The sequence below is a fragment of the Penicillium verhagenii genome, assembly GCF_028828195.1.
Source record: "Penicillium verhagenii strain IBT 33310 chromosome Unknown utg000002l_segment0_segment0, whole genome shotgun sequence".
Lineage (NCBI taxonomy): Eukaryota > Fungi > Ascomycota > Eurotiomycetes > Eurotiales > Aspergillaceae > Penicillium > Penicillium verhagenii.
Genome location: NW_026643166.1, coordinates 1,829,966 through 1,857,132, shown reverse-complemented (window position 1 = coordinate 1,857,132; position 27,167 = coordinate 1,829,966). Strand labels below are relative to the sequence as shown.

The 27,167-nt window shown below is 47.6% G+C and overlaps 11 protein-coding genes across 11 annotated transcripts; 6 read left to right on the top strand and 5 right to left on the bottom strand.

Moving 5' to 3' along the window:
- Positions 1-847: 847 nt before the first annotated feature.
- Positions 848-1,891, top strand: N7466_000676 (sterol desaturase family protein; the record flags this gene model as incomplete). The annotated part of the gene is made up of 1 exon (XM_057160074.1): positions 848-1,891. The coding sequence occupies one exon, from the start codon at positions 848-850 to the stop codon at positions 1,889-1,891; it is 1,044 nt and encodes a 347-aa protein (XP_057026322.1).
- Positions 1,892-2,327: 436 nt separating this feature from the next.
- On the bottom strand, positions 2,328-3,707 carry N7466_000675 (uncharacterized protein; the record flags this gene model as incomplete). Its single annotated transcript, XM_057160073.1, has 1 exon — positions 2,328-3,707. The coding sequence occupies one exon, from the start codon at positions 3,705-3,707 to the stop codon at positions 2,328-2,330; it is 1,380 nt and encodes a 459-aa protein (XP_057026321.1).
- Positions 3,708-4,959: 1,252 nt separating this feature from the next.
- Positions 4,960-6,741, bottom strand: N7466_000674 (uncharacterized protein; the record flags this gene model as incomplete). Its single annotated transcript, XM_057160072.1, has 1 exon — positions 4,960-6,741. The coding sequence occupies one exon, from the start codon at positions 6,739-6,741 to the stop codon at positions 4,960-4,962; it is 1,782 nt and encodes a 593-aa protein (XP_057026320.1).
- A 1,178-nt stretch (positions 6,742-7,919) lies between these two features.
- On the bottom strand, positions 7,920-11,912 carry N7466_000673 (SNF2-related protein; the record flags this gene model as incomplete). The annotated part of the gene is made up of 1 exon (XM_057160071.1): positions 7,920-11,912. The coding sequence occupies one exon, from the start codon at positions 11,910-11,912 to the stop codon at positions 7,920-7,922; it is 3,993 nt and encodes a 1,330-aa protein (XP_057026319.1).
- A 1,531-nt stretch (positions 11,913-13,443) lies between these two features.
- N7466_000672 (uncharacterized protein) lies at positions 13,444-16,405 on the bottom strand (the record flags this gene model as incomplete). The annotated part of the gene is made up of 3 exons (XM_057160070.1): positions 13,444-13,485; positions 13,551-15,807; positions 15,861-16,405. The coding sequence occupies 3 exons, from the start codon at positions 16,403-16,405 to the stop codon at positions 13,444-13,446; spliced, it is 2,844 nt and encodes a 947-aa protein (XP_057026318.1).
- Positions 16,406-17,014: 609 nt separating this feature from the next.
- Positions 17,015-17,464, bottom strand: N7466_000671 (YjgH family protein; the record flags this gene model as incomplete). Its single annotated transcript, XM_057160069.1, has 1 exon — positions 17,015-17,464. The coding sequence occupies one exon, from the start codon at positions 17,462-17,464 to the stop codon at positions 17,015-17,017; it is 450 nt and encodes a 149-aa protein (XP_057026317.1).
- A 1,758-nt stretch (positions 17,465-19,222) lies between these two features.
- N7466_000670 (LysM peptidoglycan-binding domain-containing protein) lies at positions 19,223-19,993 on the top strand (the record flags this gene model as incomplete). The annotated part of the gene is made up of 2 exons (XM_057160068.1): positions 19,223-19,304; positions 19,371-19,993. The coding sequence occupies 2 exons, from the start codon at positions 19,223-19,225 to the stop codon at positions 19,991-19,993; spliced, it is 705 nt and encodes a 234-aa protein (XP_057026316.1).
- A 901-nt stretch (positions 19,994-20,894) lies between these two features.
- Positions 20,895-21,905, top strand: N7466_000669 (uncharacterized protein; the record flags this gene model as incomplete). Its single annotated transcript, XM_057160067.1, has 2 exons — positions 20,895-21,158; positions 21,249-21,905. The coding sequence occupies 2 exons, from the start codon at positions 20,895-20,897 to the stop codon at positions 21,903-21,905; spliced, it is 921 nt and encodes a 306-aa protein (XP_057026315.1).
- Positions 21,906-22,211: 306 nt separating this feature from the next.
- On the top strand, positions 22,212-23,983 carry N7466_000668 (uncharacterized protein; the record flags this gene model as incomplete). The annotated part of the gene is made up of 4 exons (XM_057160066.1): positions 22,212-22,267; positions 22,343-22,425; positions 22,489-23,057; positions 23,192-23,983. 4 exons carry the CDS (start codon positions 22,212-22,214, stop codon positions 23,981-23,983), a joined length of 1,500 nt encoding a protein of 499 aa, XP_057026314.1.
- A 1,259-nt stretch (positions 23,984-25,242) lies between these two features.
- Positions 25,243-26,154, top strand: N7466_000667 (uncharacterized protein; the record flags this gene model as incomplete). Its single annotated transcript, XM_057160065.1, has 2 exons — positions 25,243-25,375; positions 26,075-26,154. The coding sequence occupies 2 exons, from the start codon at positions 25,243-25,245 to the stop codon at positions 26,152-26,154; spliced, it is 213 nt and encodes a 70-aa protein (XP_057026313.1).
- A 304-nt stretch (positions 26,155-26,458) lies between these two features.
- On the top strand, positions 26,459-26,742 carry N7466_000666 (uncharacterized protein; the record flags this gene model as incomplete). Its single annotated transcript, XM_057160064.1, has 2 exons — positions 26,459-26,505; positions 26,565-26,742. The coding sequence occupies 2 exons, from the start codon at positions 26,459-26,461 to the stop codon at positions 26,740-26,742; spliced, it is 225 nt and encodes a 74-aa protein (XP_057026312.1).
- Positions 26,743-27,167: the final 425 nt, after the last annotated feature.

The following is a 27,167-nucleotide window of genomic DNA, read 5'->3' as shown; positions in this document are numbered from 1 at the left end:
AAGTATGCATAGGTCTGTAGTAGGCACAGATGTAGTACACGTGCATTTGAACTGCATGTGGGCATGGCCTACATCAACATGTATTATAGGACAGGGGCCCCAGTTTTGCCCCACCAATTGACCAGGTTCAACCACGCAACAATGAGTGATGCGTTCAAATAAGGATTCTGTAAAATTCTTCTTCTTTCTTTCAATTGGCTAATATTTGTCTAATAATGTTGCCAATTCTTGACTCAAGAGTTGAGTCCACCAATGATGCCATCACATACCTTAGTAAGCAAGGGTTGTTTTCCCTCGTGGTTCGGGACTTTTTCGTGTAACACCACGTGCAGATACTATGCATTCAGTTGCATATCGTGAAAGTGAATAGCAGATCTTATTTCATATGATAAAATCACTTCAAGTCTAGATCATCTGATAATCTTCTGTAAATCATGCTTTCATCATCGCAGAGCATGCATGAACATGATTGATGCAGGTCAGCGCCCAAAATGCCCAAAGCGGTTATAAACCTCCGTGCATGATCCATGGGGGTCCACAGGCAGCCATCTTAGGCCATATCCCCTGGGCGTCGGACCCAATAGAAAAATGTTGGGGAAGACGCCAGTCCAGGTTCAGGTGCGATCGACGTCAGTCCGAGGCTCGTTTTTGCGGAGGGTGGAGATTCACATGATGCCGAATTGATTTAGTGGTTCAGGGGATCGACAAGCCCCCGGTCCCCTTTCAGTCCTTTAAAAGGCCCACGCTACCCACGAATTCCGGGGAAGGTGGGAATCGTCTCCATTTCAAACACCAGCGACTGCGCATTCGATATTATACAACAGAACACACCTTGGAAAACGAAAACATGTCAGAACGGAATCCCAAGGACTCCATGAAGTCCACTTGGCGCCGGCAGGCCCGCTCAGAGTGGACGCTGTTCCATTGGTTCTACGAACTACTCGGCATCCACCCGGAGCATCTCGACCAGAACGTCCCAGTTCATCTCAAAGAAGACGCCGTCCCCTACACACCCAACTGGTCCACCCACCGCTGGGTCATCACCCACGCCGTCATCCCCCTTCTGTTTCAACACGCCTACGTCCAGTACACAGGTCGCAATCTCAGTACCATCGCCGCCTTTATTCTATACAGCATCAGCTTCAAGCTGATCGCCATCCACGAGCTCCACGTCCTCCGCCGACTGGGCCATATCCACGGCTTCCTAGACGGCGACAAACATGCCCGCGACGGCGTCCCAGACATCGGCGTCGCAAAGGTTGTCCGCTCCCTCATGTCAACCTCTACCATCCGACCCATGATGTCCGTCTTCCTCGCCTATCGCACAACCGAAGCCCCCTCGTCCATGAGCTTCGCCTGGCTGCCGCTGGAAATCGGCCTATACGGCATCATCCTCGATTTCTGGTTTTACTGGTACCACCGCGTCATGCACGATTTCGAGCCGCTGTGGAAATATCACCGTACCCACCATCTGACCAAGCATCCTAACCCGCTTCTGACACTCTATGCGGATCTGGAGCAGGAGTTCTTTGATATTGCTGGTATCCCGTTGATGACTTACTTCACGATGAAGGCTATTGGTTTGCCCATGGGCTTCTATGAGTGGTGGGTTTGTCACCAGTATGTTGTGTTTGCGGAGCTGGCGGGGCATAGTGGGTTGAGGGTTCACTCGAGCCCGCCTTCGACGCTGAATTGGTTGCTTCGATACTTTGATGCGGAGCTGGTCATTGAGGATCATGATTTGCATCATCGGAAGGGCTGGAAGAAGAGTTATAACTATGGGAAGCAGACGAGGCTTTGGGACAAGATTTTCGGCACTTGCTGCGATCGGATCGAGTCTGTTGAACATAATGTTGATTTTGTGAATCAGGCACCTATGCCGTTATATTGATGGGTTGGGGTTGTGCTTTGATGTCTTATGTGTGATGACGATTTTGTCCATTCTTTGCCTCCGACACAAAAGTCCGGCGGAGTGGGTGGCTGTTCTGATGTTGGCCCACGGTTACAGTCTGTTTTCTTCCTTGTATTTACAGCTAGTTTATATTTTTGATACCATGCACGCTAGATGTTACGTCTAAGTCAATGATTGAATGACATCAGGAAATTTGATACATATTGAATTTTTCATATTGGCGGTAGATTCCAGATCCTACCGAGGTTCCAAAGTTGGACGCATCCATCATTCAAGGTCGAACCCATTGATACCAGGTAGATCAAGAGTCCAAGATGCCTGTAAATGATCCCCGAGCCCGTCAAGATCATTAAAATATACCTAAGTGCATTCTCTCCCATCCTTTAAGAAAATGAGTCTCCAGTTCCCTCTAATTTCACGCAAGTGACAGGCTGAGATCATCCGTTTGCGATATACATTCCCAAGTCCAAGATCTTTTCGTCCCTCCATCATAATCCATCCATGCCTTCCGAATCTTCGATCCACAGATCCGAATATACCCCAAACACCTCACCCTCTCAAGTCTTCTCAGCTGCTCCTCAAGAGCCTCTCTATCCTGCCGATGAATACATGCCAACCCAATAACGAAAAATGGCAAAAGAGAAACCGTCTGCAACGCAGATCCATCAAGTAAAGAAAGACTGGAAAGTCCCCTCGCGACCATAGTTTGCACCTTGTCCTTTGCGACATCGCCGGGGTGGATGATACACAATATCCAAATGGATATCGCAGAGATATATGTCTCGTACATATGATGGAGGTCGAGATCAGATTCAGGAACCATCCAATCACTGACATCCTGCCAAATATTAACTGCTCGCGTTATGATCTCATGGCTAGGAACCATATTTCCCGACGTATCCATTTGAAGCGTGTACACGCGCGAAATGATCTCAATCAGTCCATGATGCATGCCTAGCATATGTTCTTCGTCATAGTACCCGTTCTCTAGGGCGGATAATGAGCCCATAACGCCGCGATATTTTTGTTGTTGCTGTTGATCCCGATCGGATTTTGTGCCGTTGGTCACATCGCCCATGATATCGTGGTATGAGAAGAATTGCATGAGAAATTTATCGATTCCTAGACACTCGAAGTCTTCACAGGACGGTGGGATTTTATGCTCATTTTTTGATTGTGACCGGGAACCCGGTATGGATTCGTGCATGATCGTATTGTGGTGGTGTTGTCTTTGAAGCACGTCATACACAAACGACCTCGCACCATCTAACCGAGTCTTCCATGAGTGGTCGCCGGATCCTTCTGAGACCTCGTATAGGTAGAGTAAAAGGTAAACAGTAAGCAACGATTCTGCTTCGTATTCTGCATTTTCATCTGGGGGTTTGTTGGGTGATTGAAGGAGGGCGACGACTCTCTTTGAGAGTTCCTCTTGCGCTCTTCCTAGGAGGGTTTGTTTGATTCCGGTTAGGCCCTGGATCTGGGACGATACCGAGGCCGAGGCCGATCCCGATCCTGGGCTCAATCGAATTTGATTGATCAGATGTGATGCGCCTAAGCAAAGGATAGCGTCCAGGACCATCGTATCATAATGCGCCTTGGAGACCACGCCGGACATGATTGGGTCATGGTCTCCCTCGAATGGCAGGGTCAAGACATGACACGTGATATTGACGAAATGGCACCAAAGATGTTTTTCGGCAGGGGAGTGAATGCATCTCTTAGGCAGGTCCGACATTTCCATTTCCATTTCCAGTTCTGTTTCCGAGTCCGATTCTGGCTCTGCTTCCATAACCATTTCACAAGGTCCCGACTGGCTTAGGTGGGATGACGGGTTTTAATTTCCAAATGAGTTAAATTGTATTTCTTGGCGGTATATTAGATCATTCCTCTGTCGGGCCTGGTACTTTCTGATGTGATGATAACCTAGGATCCTAGACGAAGGGGGAGGGGGGGGGGGGGGGTCAGGAGACACGACTTTTTCGTTTTTTCCGTGAGATTGCGGGCGGCATTCGGGATTCCGGGGGGAAATTTGAAAAGAGAAAAGGGAAAAGAAAATCGGTGAGACAAGATATCCGAGCGTAGATAACATTTATAGTCTGTGTCAGAGGACGCGATTAGCCAGTTTTCCTTTGGCGCGGCAACCGCGTCTCTCGGAGGATCTTGTACAGGGAGTATATCGAGGTAGTAGATTGAAGGTGAGGGAGGTTACTACTACGAGGTTCGGGTAGAGTTTCCCCACTGTAGCTTGATTGACGCCCTCCCCGTTATCTCCAAGGTTCCCAAAGTTGCTCTACCCCCTTAAGGCCTCAAGGGATAGACAGAATTCAACAAGAATCCGTGGTCCTTGACTCTTGAGTAATGCGCATGTGCTTCACGATCGTTATCTTTGCTCGGGCTGACGTGCTTTCATGATAACGAGATTTAAACGAGGACTGGATAATCCCTGCATATTTCCCAAAATACGGTGTCGATTAAATGAGGAGTATCACATTTGCCAGCTATCGTGCCACGTCCCAGATTGTGGCTTTCTTAGAGGCTCTGGTAGTTTGATTAAGTCCACGGGTGTAAGATGGATCCCAAATCCGGTCCTCGAGCCTCTTTACTTGAAGAACTATCCACAGATTTTAAGGACAAACGTTTATAACCTTGGAAGTTAAGGTACAAGTTAACTTCAGTTAAGGAACTTTTTGGGACTTTTTACCCCAAGGCATTGACCGCATTGGGAAGAGAACTCCACTTTGATTGGGCGATGGGTCTGATTTGGGTTCGTATCCGCAACTCTCTATTGGCCAGTTCCATGGTTTACCACGGTCCACAACTTTGGTCCTTGGAACAAGGTCCACACCGCGCATACACTAAACAGTGAACACACGCAGCCCAATACGTTAAATGTTGTTTTTGATCATGAAGCAACAATAAACCCGGAGGGAGGGCACAATATTCTCAGTCCTTAGTACGTAGGGAAATAGTGGACTTGATCACTGGAAAGGTCGCGAAATCAAGCCATCTGTACAACTTTTATTGAATTCTTAGTCGAATTCTAGAATCTAGATTCTACCTCGCTCCAACCACCGCGGTCGGATGTTCACATAGCCACCTCCACATGCAGCCTCGACACACCTGGCAAGACTTCCAAAGTAAAAGCTCTTTCCAGTGAGCCCGGGGCCATAATGGGCGTACTTCCCAGAGTTCGTCATAATCGCATTTTGTGACCCAGGAATGGTTGGATCGGTGATCATGCACCAGCAGGTATCTGTGATAAACTGAACACCAAATGCCTCGAGTTCATCAACCAACCCAGCTGTGCAAGCTGAGGCATAAGTCGTTCGGCCACATGTTACCATGACTGCGACATTCTTGTCCTTGATATGGTTTCGGCAGAGGCTGGCCAATTTTTCAATTTCTGCGAAAGAAAAATGCGGATTACCAAGGGACACCAGGTCAACGATTTGATCCGAGGCACCGTTGAGAGACTCCCAGCATTTGATCATATCATCCAGGTGGATTTCCACAGAGCGCACAACAAGGCCCTTGCTTAGTGTAGCATCAAGAGTGGGTGCTTCGGGCGTCACACCGACTATATGAAACATTGGAGCACTGGATATTGTGGCAAAGGCGGCTCCAAAGGCTTTCAAATCATCCAGTGTCGGTTCAAATGATTCAAGTCCCACCACAACCGGGATTTGACTTGTGGAAAATTTCCCCACCTGACACCCGAGAAGAGGATAGAAGGAGTCGTCGATGTCTGTTTTTTGAATATTCGGAGCCTTCACGACAACCGAGGCTAGTCTGTTAATATCAACATGAGGTCCACCCTTGGGCGCCCGACCAGTCAATGCAATCGAAATATCTAGGAAGTCGGGATACTTCATAGTCCTGGCTCCCAGTACGCTATTCGCATAAACAACCGCATTTGATTCGGCCCAAGCCACTTGTTCTCCAAGTTTAGGCGCTGTCTCGAGTTGGTATGGTGCACAGGTAAAGGTTGGCCTCGCCCCCATATCAGTGTAGGCGTCTGCCAACTTCCCGGCTGCGGTACTGAATTCTTCGCTGACACCTTGGACACGGCGAAGATTCTTATCAACGGAAATTGAATTGAGCGAGGTAGGAACACGCACTTTGCCTCCGCGATCCCGTAAATTCTCTGCAAAGGCAAGTGAACCTGGTCCCGTGTAGATGCACCCATCTACATGGACCTGTGTAACATCCATTAATTCCGTTGCCCCAAGAACAATTGCTAGCCGCACGACTATTCGCATTGCTGCACGGGCGGCGTCGCCATGAGCACCATCGAGAAGGGCTTTGTCAAAATCTGTGAGATCGATTTCGTTCGCCAGAATATTCGTTATTTGAGTACTTGGTGGAAACTTGCTTTTCGAAGGAAACATATGTCTCGTTGAAACTTGATCATTTTCAATGTGAATATGTCGTCCATTGTGTCTGAGCAGCTCTCGGAAATCTTTTGGATCGAGCGTCACAACAGGAATGGATTTTCCAAAGATCTCCTCCGCGACAATCACCCCCAGGGTTAGAATATCTTCCCTCCGCTCAAACACCAGTGCCGAGGGTGCCTTGCCGGAGAGAAGAATCTCGAGCATTACAGTGCTCCCAGTACATGAGCCACGGCCACCCGGAATGGCAAGTACAGAGCCATGAAGATGATGCCCGCTCAATGGGTGATGTCGATCAATAATTTCGCTGGTATGAGGACTTACACCGCCCCAGAAGCTTAGCTCCACGTCACTTGCAATAAGTTGACCTGAAGCCTCGCCCTGTACGTATGAGGTGCCGTAAAAGACGAGCTCTTGGCCCAGGGCGTGGATAGTCATTTTTGCTACTCTCCAAGGGGCCCTGAAAGCCCACTGTTAAGAATGAGCTCAACTAGATAGGATTATCAGTAAACCAAAGCTCCAAGGCGAAGGATTACTTGGATTCGTGATATTCAAAGGCCGACGAAGTGAGCCTCGGGTTGATCATCCGATGATGGTTTGATGAAGCTGGACCAATTAGCCACGAGGTTGTATCGGACTGCCCACCCGATGTCTCCTATCAGTCCCGATGATCTCGGGCTCTCGGGATTGGTGACAATAAGCGCGAAGTTGATTAGTGCATGGGGAGTGGAGTGGGCAAGAACGTTGGAATTGCGGGGTTTTCGGGGTAAGGAAGAGTGGAGTAGTGGAGTACAAACCGTTACCTTTGACCCTATTTTCAACAAGCCATAACAACTAGTACACGTACCATTCTTATCCCCAGATTGAGCCAAAATGGGCCCAGATGTCGGCTATTTCTAACTACCTAAAATTCCGCGTTGCCCTTATCGGAAGCTGTCAGACCTCCAATTCGTCGGGACCCCCGCGACGGCCCGTGCCTTGCAGATGGCTAACATGTACCTCCAGTCACCACTCACGTACGGCCCACGCCCAGAGCGCAGAGTCCAAGGCAACAATCATTCTTTATCATGGAGGCCTGTGCGTTGCATTATCGCTTTTAAAACTTGGAAGACTGACCAATTGCCTGCTGCTCAGCCTACTATACATGACTCTATGACTCTATGACTCTACGGACTCGACAGCGGGGAAAAATCGGTAATACATCGTCGTTCATGAAACCTTCCAAGGTTTTATATAGGGGTTTAATGATTAATCTAAACACGAGTCACATGATGCGCTAAGCTTTATCGGGATGCGTTGATGCCTTTGTATGCCTTAATTTGCCTTGGACTGCGGGCAGCAACAGCTCTAGACCGCTTTATATCACCGCTTTCGAAGGCCTCTGGACTCTCACCACAGAGGGCTGTGTTAGCACTTGACTCTTGAGCATGAGACTCGTCACTCGACAGTGACCCGTGTAACGTGTTTAGATTAAAGCACCCATTTGTATAAATACCATTTTATTTCATACAAACATATAGATGTGAGAATATGCCCATAGTGGCCAATACCTAAATAGTATACTTTGTAAGACTGAGATAGCCTTCAAAGGGACCTCGGGATGATTGATTGCTTCTTTAAGCCACTCGCTTCGTGGTGGTTTCGTCAATATCAGTAGTGGCATCCGCAGCACGTTTCAGACTTTCCTTCTTGACCACTTTCTTCTCATTGTCCACATCCATCTCATTACCTGCATCCACCTCATTGATCATATCCACTTCATTGATCACGGACATCTCACCGAGCGCGTCCTTGTCATTGGATGTATCCACCTTTTTGACCACGGGCATTTCATTGGCTGCGTCCTTCTCATTGACGGCGTCCCTCTTATTGACGGCGTCCTTCTCATTGAACGCATCCTTCTCACTGGCTCCATTGTTCTTGTTGGCTGAATTGATCACTCTCCCTCCCTCATGATCTTTCGCCTTTAAAGTCTCCTTCAGATTGAGAGCAGCTCGAGTCCTATTATTGATTCCCTCCCCAAGACGGCGTGAGCGATGACGTCGGCCTTTGTCAACAACGTCAAGATCCATCTCATTCCACATCATACTTCGATCGGCACATCCATGTTCTTGGCCCATGAGATCACGGAAGAAACGATCACAGAGATCTTGAAGATCTCCATCTCGCTCCCCCTTCGAGTCTAAGGAGATACCATCCCGTTCTCTCTTCTCCTGGAGCTTCTGCAGGATCGGCTCAAAGGCTTCTCGATTCTGCGCAGCGATTTGTCCTCGGATCTTCGAGAGGTTGTTCCAATCCATCCATCGCTGGATGGTGGAATCTTGGAAGAGATACCAGATTTTCTGCGGCTCTTGCTGGCCAAGGCGATGCATTCTTCCAATTGCATGGAAGATCCGATTATGGTTTATAGCGGATTCCATCAGGACAAGACGACTGCAACTGTTCTGCAAGTTGAGGCCAAAGGCCCCAAGAGAGTAAGTTGTGACGAAAACAGAGCAATTGTTGTTTCTGTCGTTGAATCGGACGATGGCCTCAGATCGTTCTGCTGCACTCATTGGGGCTGTGATAGATACACATTCCAATGAGAGTGCGTGGAGCAGCATTTGAACTAGCCAGACGGTCATTGGCCAGTTACAGAATACCACAAACCGAGGCTTAGCTGACGATGGTGTCAGGCCTTCTGAGCGGAAAATCTTGAGTAGATATCTCAAGCGAGGGGACCCGGAAAGAAGATATTTGGCTTGGTCAAAACGGATACGCGGAGGGGCATTACAGGTTCCATCTGCCGTCAGCTGCCAGAAAAGTTCAAAACAGAGGTTGCCCTCTTTAGCAATTTCTGGGATATGCGGAGTGTACTGGTTTGCGATGCTCTCGACATTCAGAAAAGCGTCAAGCTTGGAATGAAACGCCAAGGCACATAACCTCCGCAGCTTGCCGCTATTCACTCGGCCATTTCCACGTTGCTGAGCATCAGCTAGAGCACTCGATACGGGTCGCTGCTTACCGCCACTGGATCCATTAGATTGAGCGTTTGCCCAAGGGAGATCTTCTTGCGAGGAAGTAAACCCTTTGATGACCTTTGTGTATACCAGATCATGCGCCTTCTGTTCTTCATCTGGGTAGCAGAGCTCGACAGTCATCACACGAGCTGGCGGAATCTTTCCACCGATCCGGAGTTTCTCCCCTTGGACGTCAATTACATCGCCCATTTGCCTCTGAAGAACACAAAGACGAAAGATAATCGGAATAATCTTACAGGCTTGTGCGGGTGTCAGTCTTCGAGCTTGTAGTTCGACCAAGAGCCTTGGGTTGAGCAAGCCCCACGGAAGTTGAGACGGAAGCTTGGCAATTCTTGACCAATTGCCATACACTTCAAGCAAATAGTCCACCCCGCCATTGGACTTGGTCTTCATGCCAGGCATGAGAGGAAGTTCGGCTTCATTCTGCTCGCCATCGGCAGAGGAGTGCTTCTGCAAGAGGCTTAGTGGACCGTTCAGATCGGTCAAGCTATTCGTCATTGGGGTTGCGGTCAAAAACCAGATTGAAGTATGCTCCACCAGAGAAATACTCTGATGTTGCTTGCTGAGAATACTCTTCACTTTGTGGGCTTCATCGCAAATGATTCTGCCAAATTTCACATCCTTTAGCCTAGTCACATACTCAACAGGAGTCGCATTGTCGTTTTGGAAGAAACCGAGCCCTTGAATTGCACCAGAAGTGCTTCTAGACCCTTGGATGCCGAGAGCATATCTCACTGACTTTGTAGGCCCTTGGTCTGAGAAAGGGGTAGAATCCCCACTGGATTCTAGGGATTCCTCAACAGTATCAAAGTCGAGCCAATCCTCATCGTTTGCATTTTTCGATGTGGGAGGAATCTGAGCATCAGGAGTTTCGTCATCATTTTCGTCATCACTTTCCAGATCAATTGGATCCAACTCCTTTCCACCGCCACGATATGTGGTTCGGGAAGCGAAAGTGTCATAAGTACTGATGATCACAACTTTTGCGGTCTCCTTTTTAGTGGGGCTCAAGGAGTGTAAGAGCTCGATTAGCTCGGCGTTGTTTTTGATAATGTTCTTTTCCCGATCACTTTTAGGGTTCTTGGGGGGACCCCCGTAGAACACCTTGATTGTGAAAACATCGCCAAATTGCTCTTTTCCCTCTGTGTACCACATATCCACAAGACTCTTTGGACAGAGTATGAGTTGTGGGTAGTACTTTCCATCCTGTGGTTCATTCGCTAGTGAGCGTTCCATTAGAGAAAACGTTGTTCGGGTCTTCCCAAGGCCACATCCATCAGCAAGAATTCCGCCGTGAAGGGGTGTGTGATCCTCCATGTCCATCATCCATGCAACAGCAGTAGCTTGCCAGGGCTCCAGAGAAACTCGCTTGTTACTTCCTTTTGGTTGGAAGTACACGTTATCCTGCGTGACGGTAAGATGCGCTCTGTCACACGCATCTCGGAATTCTCTAGTTGCCGCCGACATGTTATTGCCCCGCTTTCTAACCATCGAGTTGGCCGCGTCGCCGCGAGTGTCGAGATTATCCACAGCGTCATTCTCATCATCTTCGTCGTGGGCTGTAGCGATCGCCTCGCCAATAGATGCTGTCTGAGCCACGTTGGTATTAAGACTAATGGAGCGCGTTTTCGTCTCAGCGGGCTCGAAGAGAATACAGTCCTTGGAAAAGTCTCTGTCCTGATTGACAGTGTAATCGTGCAAGATTTGAAAGACATCATCCGACATAGGATTCTGTGAATTCTTTCCAGACCGAGATCGCATCACGGCAAGCTGGATCGCGCCGATCAACTCTCCTACGGCCTTTTCATTAGCTGGAGGGACATCAGGTCCTAGGGCTTGCAGATGAGCAAAGTCTCCAGCTGGAGCGAATGCTTCCATCCCAAGCAAACTTCTTCGAAGCGCCTCCGAGTCCCAAGAAGCCGATGGTGGGGCGGGTAAGATAGACCCGTTAGCCGAAGACGCAGTTGAAGTGCGTAAGCCACTGTTGCTGCTGCTGTCTGCATACTTGGGCAAGATCTTCAGGTAATTCCGCTTCTTTGTCAGCTCCTCGTCAATATCTTTTCCTTTGAAGGTTCGGTAACAGTTGGCGAGAAATTTGCACATGTGCAAGACATCATATGGATCCAGAACCATCGGTGTCTGATCCACCTTCGATTTCTCACAGAGACGTGGTAAAGCCTTCATACATCGTACAGCATACCAGAGGGTGCTGATGGGAACCAGATCTCCAATGGTAACTCCATGGACACAAATTCTTGGAGGATTGATATCGTCCTCAAGGACTTCTTTGAGGAGTTTGTCGTTCTGCAGAATCTTTTGCGCCCAATTGCCCTTCAGCAGGTGGGTTTTAGTCGGATGTCCGAATGCTGTCTCGCGATTCTTGATGTATTTTTCGACATGCTGTCTCGCTGGACTTTCCTTGGCCAGAGTGAGACTGTCAAAGGTGACTGTGTCGGGTATATGGAGGCTGTTGACTTTGGCAAAGCTACCCACCAGGGCTGGCCAGTTTGCACCCAGCGAACTCGCCCAATCTTTAGTGTAAAACACACCAGAGATTTGACAAGACTCGGAATTCTTTGTAATCGGCATTTTCTGTATGTTTTTGTTAACAATCAGTGAAGAAAACAAATTCCAAGCGGATATATGAATTACGAATTCAATTCGCTGGAAAAGATATGTCGAAAAGTCTGGAGAGCAAGGAGATTGGGAGTTTGAATTCAAAAACGGAGGTTTGAAGTTGTAAAAGTGAAAATGCAAAATAATCAGTGAGTCACCTACCGAGAGAAAAAGACTCAGTCAAGCAATCGAAGGTGTAAAGACTTGTGAAGGAGGAATTCTTGAACTTCGGGAAGGAAGAAGACCGAAGAAGAGGATTGAAGGAGATTGTTGTTGAACAAACTCAAGTAGAAAGGAAGCTTGAAAAGCAGTTGAGAAAGAAGAAAGTAAGCTTGGAAGATGGTTGAAGAATCAGAAAATATTTGAAGCTTGGTGCTTGAGATTGTTTGTTGGATCAGACCATGAGTCTGGAAGAATCCACTACCTCAAGATGGTTGCAAGGTCAGTTGAGAGTTGAGCAAGCTCTTCCAATCGACGTGGTAAGGTTGACTAGAGGAGAACCACGACGAGGTGTGCTCAACTTAGGTAGCGATAGTAACTTGGGAATAGTGATTCGCGGCTGACTTCCAAGCTTGTCAGACGATAGAGAGTATGAAGATAGATCGATATGGAGAGAGGTATATGGAGCTTCAAGGTTGGGTGCAGTACTGAAGTACCGAGAGAGAAAAGAAGATTGGAAGGAGTTGGTTATTGGTAAGTTGTAAAAAGAATCCTCGGAATGAGTTCCCTGAGCACTGGCATATGCTTACTAGTTGGCTTCCTTTGAAGGTTATTGGAATGAGGTTGTTGAAGAGGGACCTCGGAAAGAATAGAGATTTGAAGTAGCGATGTTGGTAATGGTAGAAGAGGAGAGGAAGCCCCGAGGTCTGGATGCTGAAGGGAGACAAGACAAGCCAGAGTTCAGCGTCCACGAGTTCAGAGTGAAGGTTATTTATCATATCCATACATCAAATTTCTCGGTCTCTTCCTCGAAAGTCAACCAAGGCAAGGTAGTTAAAAAACTCACATCTCCGTGGATTTTACAATTGCTCCCAACAATGATGGCTATTTTACCCTCCTGTGCTGTGGACGCTGTTGACACGGACATAGCCCACCGATTCCAGTATCATATGGCAAAAGCCAAACTCAAAGTATTTCCGATCACTCGCCGAAAGAAAAATGAAATAGGACTTGCCAGTTTGACCAAAAAATGAGGCGTTCGGGGTGGCGAGTGAAGATGAAGTGAAGCAACATTTGAAAGGACCATGAACATTTGAATTCTTCAGCCTCATTTCGGAGACCAAGCCACGGGTAGCACGTCGATTGCACATAATCTTGAGTCAATGGATACATCTGCGAGAAGATTGGGAGGATAGATAGAAACAATGCGTAAAAAGAAATGATATATACTAAATTTAAAGTTAGAACAAGATGATTGCGAAAAGTAAAGATTACATTCTCAAAGAGGCGCCGTTTCAGATATATGCATGCATCTATGGAAGTGAGAGAATCCCCAATTACTCAACTAAACCGCTTTCCACAATTGGTTGACTTGCTTCTTTCGGACCTGTGTATTGCATAATTAGCAGATGCGTTAAATGATTTTGGAGAACGGGAATTTATAAAACTCACCATCGGGGCCAAGAAGGCAACACCAATCGATAATGCAACCACCGTCAGAACGAGTTGCATCTTAGAAAAGCTCTTGCCAAGAACATCGAAAGCTTGGCTGGGGGTAACCCGTGTTCCGTAAATATCGCCACCAAAAGCGAAGATGAGACTTGTACTCTCCAGCAGGGTAGGCTGGGACAAGACAGTCTTGATGCCCGAAACATCACGAGCGTGGGTGAGGAACCATCTGCCATCAAACTCAAGGAGTGGGGAGTAACGGAAAAGACCTTCTTCCGCCTCGGAAGAGGTGGGGTCTCGATCAACAGGACGGCGAGGGTCCAAAACGGGACGAGGAATGCCGACGATAGCACTCGACTCTGGAAGAGTGCAGAGAAGCTGGCGAGTGGTAATACCTTGACGAGTCTGAGTGACGGCCATGTGAGAGATAGGTTCAGGAATCACAAATGCCTGGGAAACGACATGTGGCAATGGGGGGTTACCATCACCCTGGAGACTGGAGAAGTTTCCAGCGGAATTCAAAGGACCTCGATCATTGGCAATGGATGACTCGTAAAGCTCGGAGACCACGAGCTGGTACCCCTTGGCGGAGGACTCGTCGACAATATTGCCAAAGAAAGAGTAGGCAAACCAGTTCTCAGTAATGACCGATGCGATAGGTTGCGTTGGGTCAACACCATACTGGGTGGTAGCATAAAGTACCTTGCCGGATACACCGTCCAGAAGATAAAATCCGGCAGTGTTGTTCTTCTCGTTGACGGCAGTGACCAGAGCCAGATTAGGGCTCAGGTACTTGTACAGAACAGACCGGTCACCGAGAACCTTTCCAATCGACGCAATTGGATCGTGGACAGCACGAGATGTTGCATGAACGACCTTCTGGCCAGAGGGAGGCACGAATTCCCATACTGGAGACTTGTTGTCCTGTGCGTACCAACCAAGAACACGGCCGTCGGCACTGGCAGTCACCAAGAATCCGGTGTTATCGTCAAAGGCAGTAATTGGGGAACCATCTTCTTGGATGCCAAGGACTGGATTGTTGCCAAGAGATACAATGGATTGCAGCTTGACGTTTGTAGGCACAGAGCGAGAGATGACTTCGCCGGTAGAGACATTGACAGTGGCAGAGCTTCCGTCACTGGCATAGACCGTGGCCTCTCCAGGTCGGGTGGAAATAGACTTGACATTCCATTCCGAGGTTTCCTCGACCTGGACACTCCACTCCACGGCGCCTTGCTTGCCGGTGTTTAATGAATATAAGCGACCACTCTTAGTGGCAACGATAACCGGCTTGGAAACACCAAAGTTATCAAGATTGGTGACCTCATCCGTCAAAACACTGCTAATGATACGCTGAGGGAGTTCCTTAAGCCAGTCTGGAAGATGCTGAAGATCACGAATGTGGCGCTTTACACGATGGATGTATGCGCCAACCAAGGTCTCGTGTCCTTCGACTTCCAGCTCATGGGCCAGGTTCTCCTGGACTTCGTGTTCCACCCAGGTGGCAGCCACGGCATCAATCAGAGCTTCATGTCGAGTCCATTCGGTCTGACCGTTGCGGACCAGCTCCCATGCTCCAGCTTCCCGCAAAACAACTGCACGGCCAGCCACAGACTTTCCTTTGGCAATGACTTCTGCCACCGCATGCAGTGCACGTTCATTAGAAGCAGTCTCCACATCCCAGCGTCCCAAAATTCCGTGGGATGAGGAGGAAACAATGACAGCTTCTGAGTCAGTGACACGGGTAAAGTAAACATTAGCGTCAATGTTGCTAGTGGCCACAACGGACTGTCCCTGCAGGAAAGGCAGTTGGTAAGCCTTGTTCATAGCAGAAGACTTCAAGTCCACATGGTAGACCTCCGCCCATGCACCGGTTTCGGTCACATAGTGAACCATGAAGTGTGGGAGCGAATTCAGTTTGTGGGGAGCGTGAACGGTGATCTGACGGATCTCCTGACCGGATGTGTTTTCGATATTGATGGTTTGGATTTGCTTTGTACCAATGACATTGACCTTTAGACTCTTGTGCGTCTTATCCGCCCAGATGATCAAAGGCGAGGCAACATTGGCGCCTACATGAAGAACGGATTCCGGAGTTGGGATTTCATTCTCCGAGTTCAAGATATATTGCCGAGTTTGGCGACCATTTACAGGATCCAGTGCAGTGACCTTGATCTTGTAGCCTTTCAGCAAAGCCGACTGGAGCGAAACGTAGAAGACCTCGGTGGGGGAAGATGACACATGGAGAGCAACGTCACCACTAAACCCATCAATTAATTAGCAAAATCCTAAGGGAATGGGGATAAGACTAACCTGGCATCCTTCGATTCCCACTTCGTCTTTCCGGTATTGCCATCCAACCGTCTCACGACGCTGACACTGTCGCTACCAACTAATGCCAGAGTATCTCTGGCACCGGATGTCGCGCTGGCCTCCTCCAGCTCCAATAGCTCAACGTCGGCAACAACCCCCTCGGGGAATTTGTTTTCCCAAATTAACTTGCCGTCCTGGGCAGTCCAAGATGAGATATAGTTTCCGGCTGCGCCGACAACAGCATTATGGCCATCTGAGCCGCGTAGAATACCGCCCGCGTTGGTGGAAGACCCTAACCGTGAGAGGTCCTTGCGCCATAGTAACGCGCCATCACGGGGATTGACGGCACCTAGAATGGATTTGTCGGAAATTGTGTAGAGGAGGGATGCATTCGAAGCAGAGGAAGGCTTGAGGAAGAAGGTCGAGTCGGGGGAGGGGGCACCGAGGAGAGCATGGTGGAAGTCAATGTGATTCACCTCATCAGGATAGATAGCCGCTGCGGGCGACACGCACGCAGCAATCAAAAGGGCCGCTTGGAGCCACATGTTTCTATCGCGCGAGCATTGATGAATCCGACTTGGGGGTGAGGTGGTGTTTGTCCAGCGAGCTTCGGGTGGAGCGCGGGCGGTGAATGCCGGTGATCCCTCCCCGGACCCAATCAAGGTGGAGACCAGTCGACACTGGACAGTATCGTTGGACGGCTTCCAGAACCCCACGAAATCGCGATTATACCACGATTAGTCCACCACTACGCACTATTTTTCTTTAGTATTCTTCATGCTAAACGGAATGAGCTCAAGGGAAAGGCCATTAGAATATTAGCTAGCCAAAATGGCTTATGGAATGGTGGTGAAGCAATTTGTTCAAGATGAGAATCTGATGGAAAACACTGCACATTGCCTCCTATTTGTCTCAGATACGTAGCTCAAAACTAAGCCAATGGCTCTATTTTACCACGAATATTGGCTGTTTTGACTCGGAACAATTAATCTCAGCTGAGATCATCATAGCGCTGAAGCTACAAGAGTTCTAGCGATTTTCAATCGCCGGTGGTGAGGTGAAGCGACAATGTGTTTTTAAAAGACAATGGTCAGAATATCATGGAAAGCCCTACAGGCCCCTACTGGCCGGACTGGGTCATAATATAATTAATATCAATTGTTATCGCCATCGGCAAATGCATCAGCTTCAATCTCGACGAGCATATTATCGTCAACAAAGCCACCAGGTACAACAATCATCGTTGCAGCAGCCCCAATCTGTCCTCCATGGCCTTTCCCTAAAATCTCTTGAAATACTTCTCCAACAGCACCACAATCCTCTTGCTTGTTCACAAACATCCGGCATCTCACAATGCTCTCAGCACCTCGCCCTCCAACAGCCTGAATGGCTTCGATGATTTCATTCAACACAACACGCGTTTGTTCCCTAGCATCCCCAGGAAAGCGGACCAGTGGTGGTGATGCTGTCGATGCTGGGTCTACGGAGGTCGTTCCAGAAACCCAGATCATATCTCCACGTCGTACCGCACGGTAGTAGCCGATGCGAGCTTCCCAAACAGAATTGGTGCTGTAGAATTGCTTTTGTAGGGAAGCGGAGGTCATGTTTGTAGTTTTTATTGATCTCGAATGAAGGGTGGGATGATACTAGTAGTGACACTGGTAAGATTAGTTTGAGCTTACCTGTGAAGTTTCTGTGCATATGCTGGGTTTTGACTAACCTTGGACTCTACATATATGTAAATCTTGGTTCGCAAGTTGTCCATTCAAAGATTCACAAACGTATCTTGGCTTCCAAATGTTCACGATAAGTTTCAACTCGGGTGGCTGTGACTCACCCAGTCCACGCCACCGGACGCCACCAACCTTTTTTACACTTCTGCTTTAATTCGATAGCTGAAGAAGCCAGTTGACTTATAACTTCATTTAACAGAATGGTTGCCTGGATTGAAGCATGTTCGGGGGTTAAATTAGAAATTTTCGCGAACACGATCAAGCACTTGAGCACAACAAACAAGAAAGACGCTTTTCGAATAGATCCTGATCTAACGTATATATTCCGAGCGAGTTCTGTGCTTCATCTTTTCAAATGTTCACCCATTCAAATGTTGATCCATATGTACTTCCAATATTGCTCTGCCCATGTGTGTATCAAGGTTTTATTATCCCGACTCGAAGTTGATTGATGGGAGTTAAGAGTGGAGAGGAACATTTGAATAGATACCTCAAGCTAGCACTTGAGTACTAGCCAAGCAACAAATCCACATATTTCATGTCAACAACCTAGACATCCCCGAGGTCTTCGACTACCAGATGTTTTCCGGCCGGCATTCCCTTTTTGTGGGGATTATGGTACGTTGTGCATTGATACTCCCATCCCCACCGGCTAAGGAAAAGAATGAAAGTGTGGGGAAGTTCATATTCCGGGGAAGACATGGCGCATGTACCAAGCCGAATCGGGTCAATAAGGCCGGGTTTCCAAATACGGATCCCACTTTATGTCCCTCGCATCAATTGATACTTTCCCACTACCGAGAGAAGGAATTCTTAAAGAAGAACGCGGGGTCCCGTATCTGGAAAGACTGGTAATTTGAAAGATTGAGGTCTTGGCCCCGGAATGGATCCGGCTATATCATCATCCATTAGCGCTTATGACTTTCTCATCATTTGAAATGTTTGACTGGTTTCCAAGGTTAATTTGTGACATGCATGTAATTTCAAGTATAAGGTTGAATCTATGGATAGCCTGGGGTATACTACAAAAGAGATAGCAAACGATCCATGCATACTAGTAGTATGTATGGATTGGCGAACTTGAACATTGAAAAGACTTTCCATATAAGAATTTGGAAGATGAGAACATGTCTATGCAATTTTCATATTCCATGCACATCCCAGGTTTGCTCACCGCTGTTCATGACTCGGAATGTGGGGATGGTAATCCACCTGGGCATCTTGCATGTCCAAGGCGGGGGAAAGATCGCATCGGCGAAAAAGGCTTCATGGTGCAACTATCTGACTGGCCGATGGTGCTTGCTCCACAGCAAACTTGGTAGCAGAAGCTTTCACTGGGCACAAGAAGCCTGTTTTATCTCGGGATTAGGCTAATGGAATCTTCGGATAGTGTCAATGCTCCGGACATTCCAGTCCAAAGTCTCGGACATAATCCACGCTCGCTTTTCTCTCAAATGTTGAAAATGTCGTTGTATAAATACCGGCCGAATGACCCCTCCTATCCATTCATGAAGGAACATTGAATGAGCAAAGCCGCATTCGTTCTCGACTTTCAAAATTCAAAACGACCTTGGTTTTCCGAGGTCCCACTCCTAAGTCTTCACTTCGTCCCATTCGAACTTCAGGACAATGCCCTCGCTAGTGCAAATCCTCGGACTTACTGCCTTGGCAAGGCTGAGTGCTGCTCTTCCAGCAACAGTTGACTACAATGGTGAGTTCAACCTGCTATCCCCACCTCACCTCCAGGTCAACTTCTAAGTCACTTATTCCTCTTCAGTTCCCTCGGAAGCTGGAAGTGTTCTCAACCTAAATGTGGCCCTTCGCAACAGTACCTACACTGTGAAAGCCAACGACACCATTCACACCATTGCAAAGAAATATGGTGTCGGAGCTTGCGACGTTGCCCGAGTGAACGTCCTTGCTGACCCCAACTACCTCTACGTGGATGAACCATTGCTCATTCCCAAAATTGCTACATTCCCCGACGACACCTCGTGTTTCAGCACAAATAACACCGAAGCAACCGCAACCTGCATCTACGGTGGTCCTCACGTCTACACCATCCTGCCCGGTGATACAATCCAGAAAATTGCCAATGAACGGTACAACATCACAGTCGAGTCGATTATGGACAACTCCCCTCAGACAGGGTACATTGCCGCTTTAGCTCCGGGCCCTCATGATGTCTTGGAAGCGGGGGAGACAGTCAAGATTCCTATCTGTGATAACACGGCTTGCACATTTACCCAATTTACATTCGACTATGGCACACTGCAGGACTACGCAACGATATATAACATTACTGTGGGCCAGATCATGGCTCTTAACCTTGGTTATAACCACACCGATGCTTCAGGTGTTCCTTTGGTTGTATTGGCTGACTGTGAGATCACGAGCTGATTGTTTGGTGGATGTCTTATAATCAGAATGCTTTAAAATCGTGTATGGACATATCTTTCCACATTTTGATAACCTATTTCACCAAAAACTTCATATTGTTCGACCAGTAGACCGAGAACCATCTTCGTTGTGGCTTGTCGTAGTCTTAAACGGCAATTCTGCAATGTGAATTATTATTCTAGATGAGGTCATTGTAACCGACGATGATGCTCGGACTTTCGCCGACTCGACTCATCAAGTACTTGCAAAATGATATGACTTCTTTGACTGCCATCAAATATAGAGCCTAAGAAAGGTTACCAAAATAAAAAAATACAGATTCTTCAGACAATATTGAACTACATTCTTAAACCTCCTGTCTGTATAAAGTCTGTTTTTCTGGTTCTTTTCAAGAAAAGGCAAGTTTGACGAGTGTTCATCTGCTCCACAGCCGATCTAGTGGAACCGGGGAGGGGACTTGAAGACTGGAAAAATGCCATGCATTGCTGTCAGCCTGTCAGATTGGCCAGGTATAACTAAACAGACCCAGAAATGAAGCTGATGGAATTGTAAAGATCTCGGTGATTTTGCCGGCCTCGGCGAACCTACTTGACAACACATTCATAGTCTCCCTATTGTAGGTGATGACGGTTAAATCTCCCGGGCATTTCCCCTCTTCTCCAAAACGGCTATGAGACTCGCTCCAATGGAACCCGAAGTTCCACAGGGTCGTAGGCATAAAAGACGAGTAGAATTTCTTGCAGGTCGCTCTGGCCTTGTACCCTTCTCACCTACCTGAAAGCAACTGTATAGCACATACACAGGCATGGCAGAATCTGTTCAAGGCAAAGCAGCCATCATCACCGGCGCAGGCTCCGGTATGGTCGTCTAGCTAGATGTTCACAAATGAATTATTATAGATATGCTCATACTACTCCCATTAGGAATTAACCTGGCCTTCGCCAAGTTATTGGTCGAAAATGGATGCAACATCCTCATCGCCGACTTAGCTTTGCGCCCCGAGGCCAAAGTGTTAGTCGAAAAGCACTCCTCTGGTCCTGTACGAGCTGTTTTCCAAGAGACAGATGTCATGGATTGGGTCCAGCTCGAGCGCATGTTTGAGGTGGCTGAAAGGGAATTCGGCGCTGTCGACATTGTGTGCCCGGGCGCGGGTATCTATGAGCCAGTATGTACTCACACCGCAAAGACCGGCATACTCTACGATTCTTACGACTCCAGAGGATATCTGGAACCCCGCTAACGAGATGCGTTATAGCACTGGAGCAACTTTTGGCGCCCACCCGGCTCGACCGCAAGCAAAGATTCCCCTACCAGCGGCCGATATGCCCTGGTGGACATCAATATCACCCACCCAATCCGTGTCACGCAACTGGCCATTGCCCATTTTCAAAAGCATCGACAGAACGGTCGCCTGAAGCACATCCTCCATATTTCCAGTATTGCGGGACAAAATGAATCGTTCTCGGCCCCCATCTACGTTGCCACAAAGCATGCCATCAACGGACTCGTGCGGTCGCTAGGCAAGCTGGAGAGAATTGGCATCCGTGTTACAGCAGTCGCACCTGGTGTTATCAAGACTCCTCTGTGGACGGATCATCCTGAGAAGATAAAAATGGTGGTTGACAGTTCTGATGCCTGGGTGACACCCGAGGAAGTAGGGGAGGTGATGTTGGCGATGGTACAGCAGGATCAAGTGAGTGAGATCATCGGGGATCGATCTGGTCGAGGAATCCAGTATCCGGTAAAGGGTGGCACGATCATGGAAGTTTCAAAGACGGCAAGGGAGGTAAAACAATTTAATGACGAGGGCCCTGGGAATCGGCCTGGAAACACGGTTTCAGACATTGAAGCCGTGGAGAACGAGAACTGGGATCTTTTGAATCAGAAAGGATGGGGATTATCAAAGTTGTAATTGCGACCAGTGTTAGCAATAGCAGAAGTAACGGCCACGTCAATGACGGTGGTTATGAAGACAATGATGCCATATTTTGCGAACAAGTCATAATCGTTAAGTGGAGGAAATGCGGAGAGACAAAAGTCAGGTGGGTGGGTCTAATCGGGGGGCCGCCCTGATAAGAGGAGGCCAACACGCCGTTTCTTCTCTTTTGCATATCTCCACCCAGCCTACCAACTTCTGCCCAGTTCTGCTGGACGCGGTCGCCATTGGGCCCTGTGCCTCCATTCGATCAATCGTTATACCAGTGATATTCTCATCGCCATGGAGGAAGAGGCGGCCGTCGGGGTTGCCGGTCCGTCTCACAATGGGCTACGAAGGTAAGTCAAGGCTGGTTCTACTCGTCATGATTCCTAAAGAAGAACGAAACGGCTAATGTTCGGTGTTTGACTTAGACGCATCGCTCGAGGCAAACGAACTACAGGGGTCACCGGCGAGGCTAGCTGGGCTAGCAGCGTGATCAATCTTGTCAATACGAGTGAGTGGGAACCGGGCGCATAATGTCGGGCTGGATGTAGGCTAACGACTAGTACGTATTTAGTCATCGGAGCCGGTGTTTTGGCGATGCCACTCGCCATGTCGCATTTCGGAATCGTGCTGGGCATCTTCATCATTCTGTGGTCCGGCGCTACTGCAGGATTTGGCCTGTACCTTCAATCTCGATGCGCGCAATATCTTGACCGAGGCAACGCCTCATTCTTTGCGCTGTCGCAACTTACATACCCAAACGCTGCCGTCGTGTTTGATGCCGCTATTGCAATCAAATGCTTCGGTGTCGGTGTGAGCTATCTCATCATCATCGGTGACCTCATGCCTGGGGTGGTCCTAGGATTCGTGGGAGGCGACCCGTCCTATGACTTCCTCGTTGATCGACATTTCTGGGTCACTGCTTTCATGTATGTTGATAAACGAGGTCTTGCTTTTCATCTGGAACTTTTACTGACTACGCTGTCGAACAGGTTAATCGTAATTCCTCTCTCTTACCTGCGCCGATTGGACTCGTTGAAGTACACCAGCATTGCCGCGCTTGTGTCAATGGCATACCTTGTTGTCCTGGTTGTCTACCACTTCATCAAGGGAGACACAATTGCCGACCGAGGTCCAATTCGTGTAGGTCATTGGGCAGGTCCAATCCCGACTTTGAGCAGTCTCCCCGTGATCATCTTTGCTTTCACGTGTCATCAGAATGTAAGAATCCGGCACTATCCTGCTTTCGCTTTACCCCGAAACTAATCTTTGGTCAGATGTTCTCTATTCTAAACGAAATCGCGAACAACAGCCATTTCCGGACTACCAGTGTTGTTCTCGCGAGTACGGGTAGTGCTGCTGCCACCTATATCCTAGTCGCCATCACGGGCTACCTCTCGTTCGGTAACAATGTCGGGGGCAATATCGTTGGAATGTACCCCCCTGGTGTTTATGCCACCATCGGACGAGCGGCGATTGTCATGCTCGTCGTCTTCTCCTACCCATTGCAATGCCACCCATGCCGAGCTTCAGTTGATGCAGTGCTGAAGTGGCGACCTAAGCCCAAAACCACTGGTGCAGAGGGTTCACCTCACCGCCACCCGCTGTTGGGACCTCGCGGTACCCGCACACCAGAACCGATGAGCGATCTTCGCTTCTCCATAATCACGACTACGATTCTCATTCTGAGCTACCTGGTTGCCATGACTGTTTCGTCCCTCGAAGCTGTTCTGGCTTATGTCGGCAGCACTGGTAGCACGAGCATTAGCTTTATTCTACCAGGCTTGTTCTACTACAAGATCTCAGCATCAGACTCACCTGCCCGCCGAGGCCTTCTCAAAGAGGATGATGAGGCTGCGGATGAGATATCCGATGAGGACGAAGACGTCGAAGATGATGGAGAGGGCTCTTTGGCTCGATCTTTGACCGAAAGTGGTCTCCTACGCCGCCACGCCCACCATTGGCGCAAATCCCTGCTACGTCGCCTTAGCTTGGCCCTCGCTGGCTACGGCGTCGTGGTCATGGTGGTGTGTCTGATTACGAACACATTTTTCATTGCCTCCCACTGAGGTATTCGTTTTGCACAAAAATCCACGATATACCGTTTTGATGACCGATACTTAGAAAATCTAGTATCACTGTTGCTTTGCTGTTTATTGACAGGAAGACAGCCAAGTTTTTCGCTGTTATGAACCTTCTAGATGTGAATTTTCACTCTGGTCTCGCGCCTTTTTTGCATGATCTCCTGTTCAATGCGTCTGAAAATAGCCTTTCCTGCTTTCGTGCCAAGGTGCAATCTTCGGTGTTTGGAGCGTTGTTTAGAATTGTTGTTTACTTGAATTCTTTGTTTTATTTTTCAAGTACCTCACTTGCTTCTACAGTTGCATATGATGTGTCGTCAAGTACAAATTGATTTTCGTCCTGGGTTTCTTTTTGATCCATTCCACAACATTTAAAGACTTCTCAAGTCCCTTCTCCAGTCCATTCTAGCTTATTAGCTTACACACTAAAACCTATAGTTCATATATACTTTTTAAATGTTTCTTTAATATTAAAATACACTAGTAAGCTAGTGCGGCACATGGTAAGAATTGTTGATAAGAAGCGGCGGGAAGTAGGTTATGCCACTCAGAACCACACAGGAATACCAAGGAAAGGTAGACTACGAGGTCCAGACTGCAGAGGACTGAGAGGACTGAGAGGACTCAGAGGACTCAGAGGGGTAAGGGATACGCGCGCTTTTTTCCGACTTTTTGACCACCGGAGGTTTCACCGCCCTAATTTCCACCGCCTTTCACTCCCTACACAAGTCACATGACCTGTCTGTTTGACCCGCAAAGTGACAATTTGAGTAAACACGTTCTTTTAATTATTTTAATAACAAACTGACGTTTGAATAGCTCCTCATGGTTCATGACTCCATTCACAGGCATCTGCAGGAGTAGCCGGTTATTTGCGTACTAAACACATGTATGAACAATCTCTTGTCATATAAATACTAGTTAAATGAGGTGGACAAAAACTCTTAGATCTTCTTCTTTCTCTTCTTTTTTTTCCTTACAGCTCTTCATACACATATTGCATCTCATGTAAGTTGATGTGATTATAAATTCTAAATTTTTAATTTTTAATTCTGCCGATTTGATATCAAATTTCCTCAAGTGCTCAATGGCCCCTACAATCGCCAGTATATAGGAGAAAAATTCTGCCGCAGAACCGGAGAAATTAAACTTTCTTGGTCAACATATGATCGCTAGTTACCAAGTTACTCTTCTACCCTTATATTTCTTTTACTCTTTATCCCCATTTCCTGTATAAGCTACCTACTATGGATTCATCAATGGAATATCTCACCGATCTTGAAGGAGCACAGATCACATTTGATGCCATTACGGAACCACCGTTCAACTTCCCCGCCCAGAAATGGATAATACTTGAGAAGTTGAGAAGCTCGGGGAAGAGTCGAATCGCCTGACAAAGGAAGGCACTGCGGAGCTCGGACCCTCAGACTATGGCCGCCGATAGAGGCCACCCCTAGGTCATATCCCAATTTCAGTTTCTAACTTCACCGCCCTGTTTCCCGCCTGTATTGTATTTATCATATATAGGAATATCTTAAGGGATTTGATCTAAGTACGGGTCAACTGGGTCACTTTTAGAATAGACTTAGGAATAGACTTGAGAAGGGATTTTAGAAGGGACTTGAGAATAGACTTGAGAATAGACTTGAGAGTAGACTTGAGAGTAGTCTTGAGAGTAGTCCTGAGAAGGGACTTAATAATGGATTATATGACTAGGATCTCAGCCTCTCTTTCTTGCCAGTTGTTGTGATAATTTACCTAGAGAAAGAGACATCAGTAGTTAACTAATATAATATAGCATTACTAATATATAATAGAGTTCAAGGATTTAATGTACAATAATGCAGCGCTGAACTGCCTGAACATAATGGAGTTCAAAAACTAATATGAATTTGGAATTACTCGTAAATTGTAATTTACTTTCTGCCGGTCGGAAAGTTGAAATTGGGGTTTGACCTAGGGGTGGCCTCTATCGGCCGCCGCACTCAGACACTACCGGGAAGTTCCTATGCCGACCTGCTAGAGAGGTAGACGATAACAGGCGCGCATTTTTACGCATTTACCAACAAGTTCCTATAGCTGGAACTGAAACGAAGAAGGCTGGTATACGGGCTAGCCAGGCTGTCAACACCCCTCCTGACCATCCAGACCAGAACTGATCGCTTTCCGGACATTCATAAAGCTAGACTGTGATGTTGTTCCTCTACTACTAAGCTATCAACAGTGCCAGCAAGACCATGATGAGGGTGTTCCCGGGGGATATATCACATATATTCTATTGATGGGAAAAAGTTGCTGGCGAGTCTCTTGATTTGACCGAATTCTGGAGGCTCCCCTTTGCCGATCGCCAGGCTATCCGCGATCACTTTCGCCAAGTCTATACGTATAATTATCTAGTGATCATAGCAAAACATTGGGCTAATAGAGAGCAGAAGGTTTTTACTATGCGGTTATATGCCATGTATGGCTGGTCCATCAAAGATCATTTATGATAAGTCTAGTGGCCAAATGTGTGTCTATACAAGATTATCCATGCATGTGTGGAATATTATAATCTAACTATCTCTAGGCATATCTGCGGTTTTAAATGCGCATCTCCGTTTGACGAACCTCAACAGTGGGGTGATATTAACTACTTCCAATACGGACTCATCCAACCCTCCGATAGCCGATTCGACTGCATGTGGGAAGGAACACCACCCGAAACGGCGGATTGGATCGAACATGTCAACGGCTGGATGTGGTGAATATGGAAACAACCACAGCGGGATACAGTATGAAGTATGATCCGCCATCTTGTTCCTTCCTGCATGTGGCTGGCTTAGTAGAACAATATGAACCAAGGGATTGCTGCAGGTGTAATAAAGGCATACTATGTCAGATGTTACTCGCAATTTATTGAAGTCTGTCTGTATTGTCTTAGGTTCTTGCTTGCATGACTGTATTTGCTATACATGAAAGTATTAATGTTTGGGCAGCATACTATGATTAATGCCGTCTGATCCATTGACTGCGAAGAGTGGGATTGGAAATCGGCCCCTGGGCTTCAGCAATAGTAGTAAGATACAGAAGACATTGATTGAAGGATAACACAGGTCCGGTAGACTGATTTGCGGGGTCTAGAGGTGCATATCTGACGGATGATTTGATCACGGGGGAATGCTCAATTCTC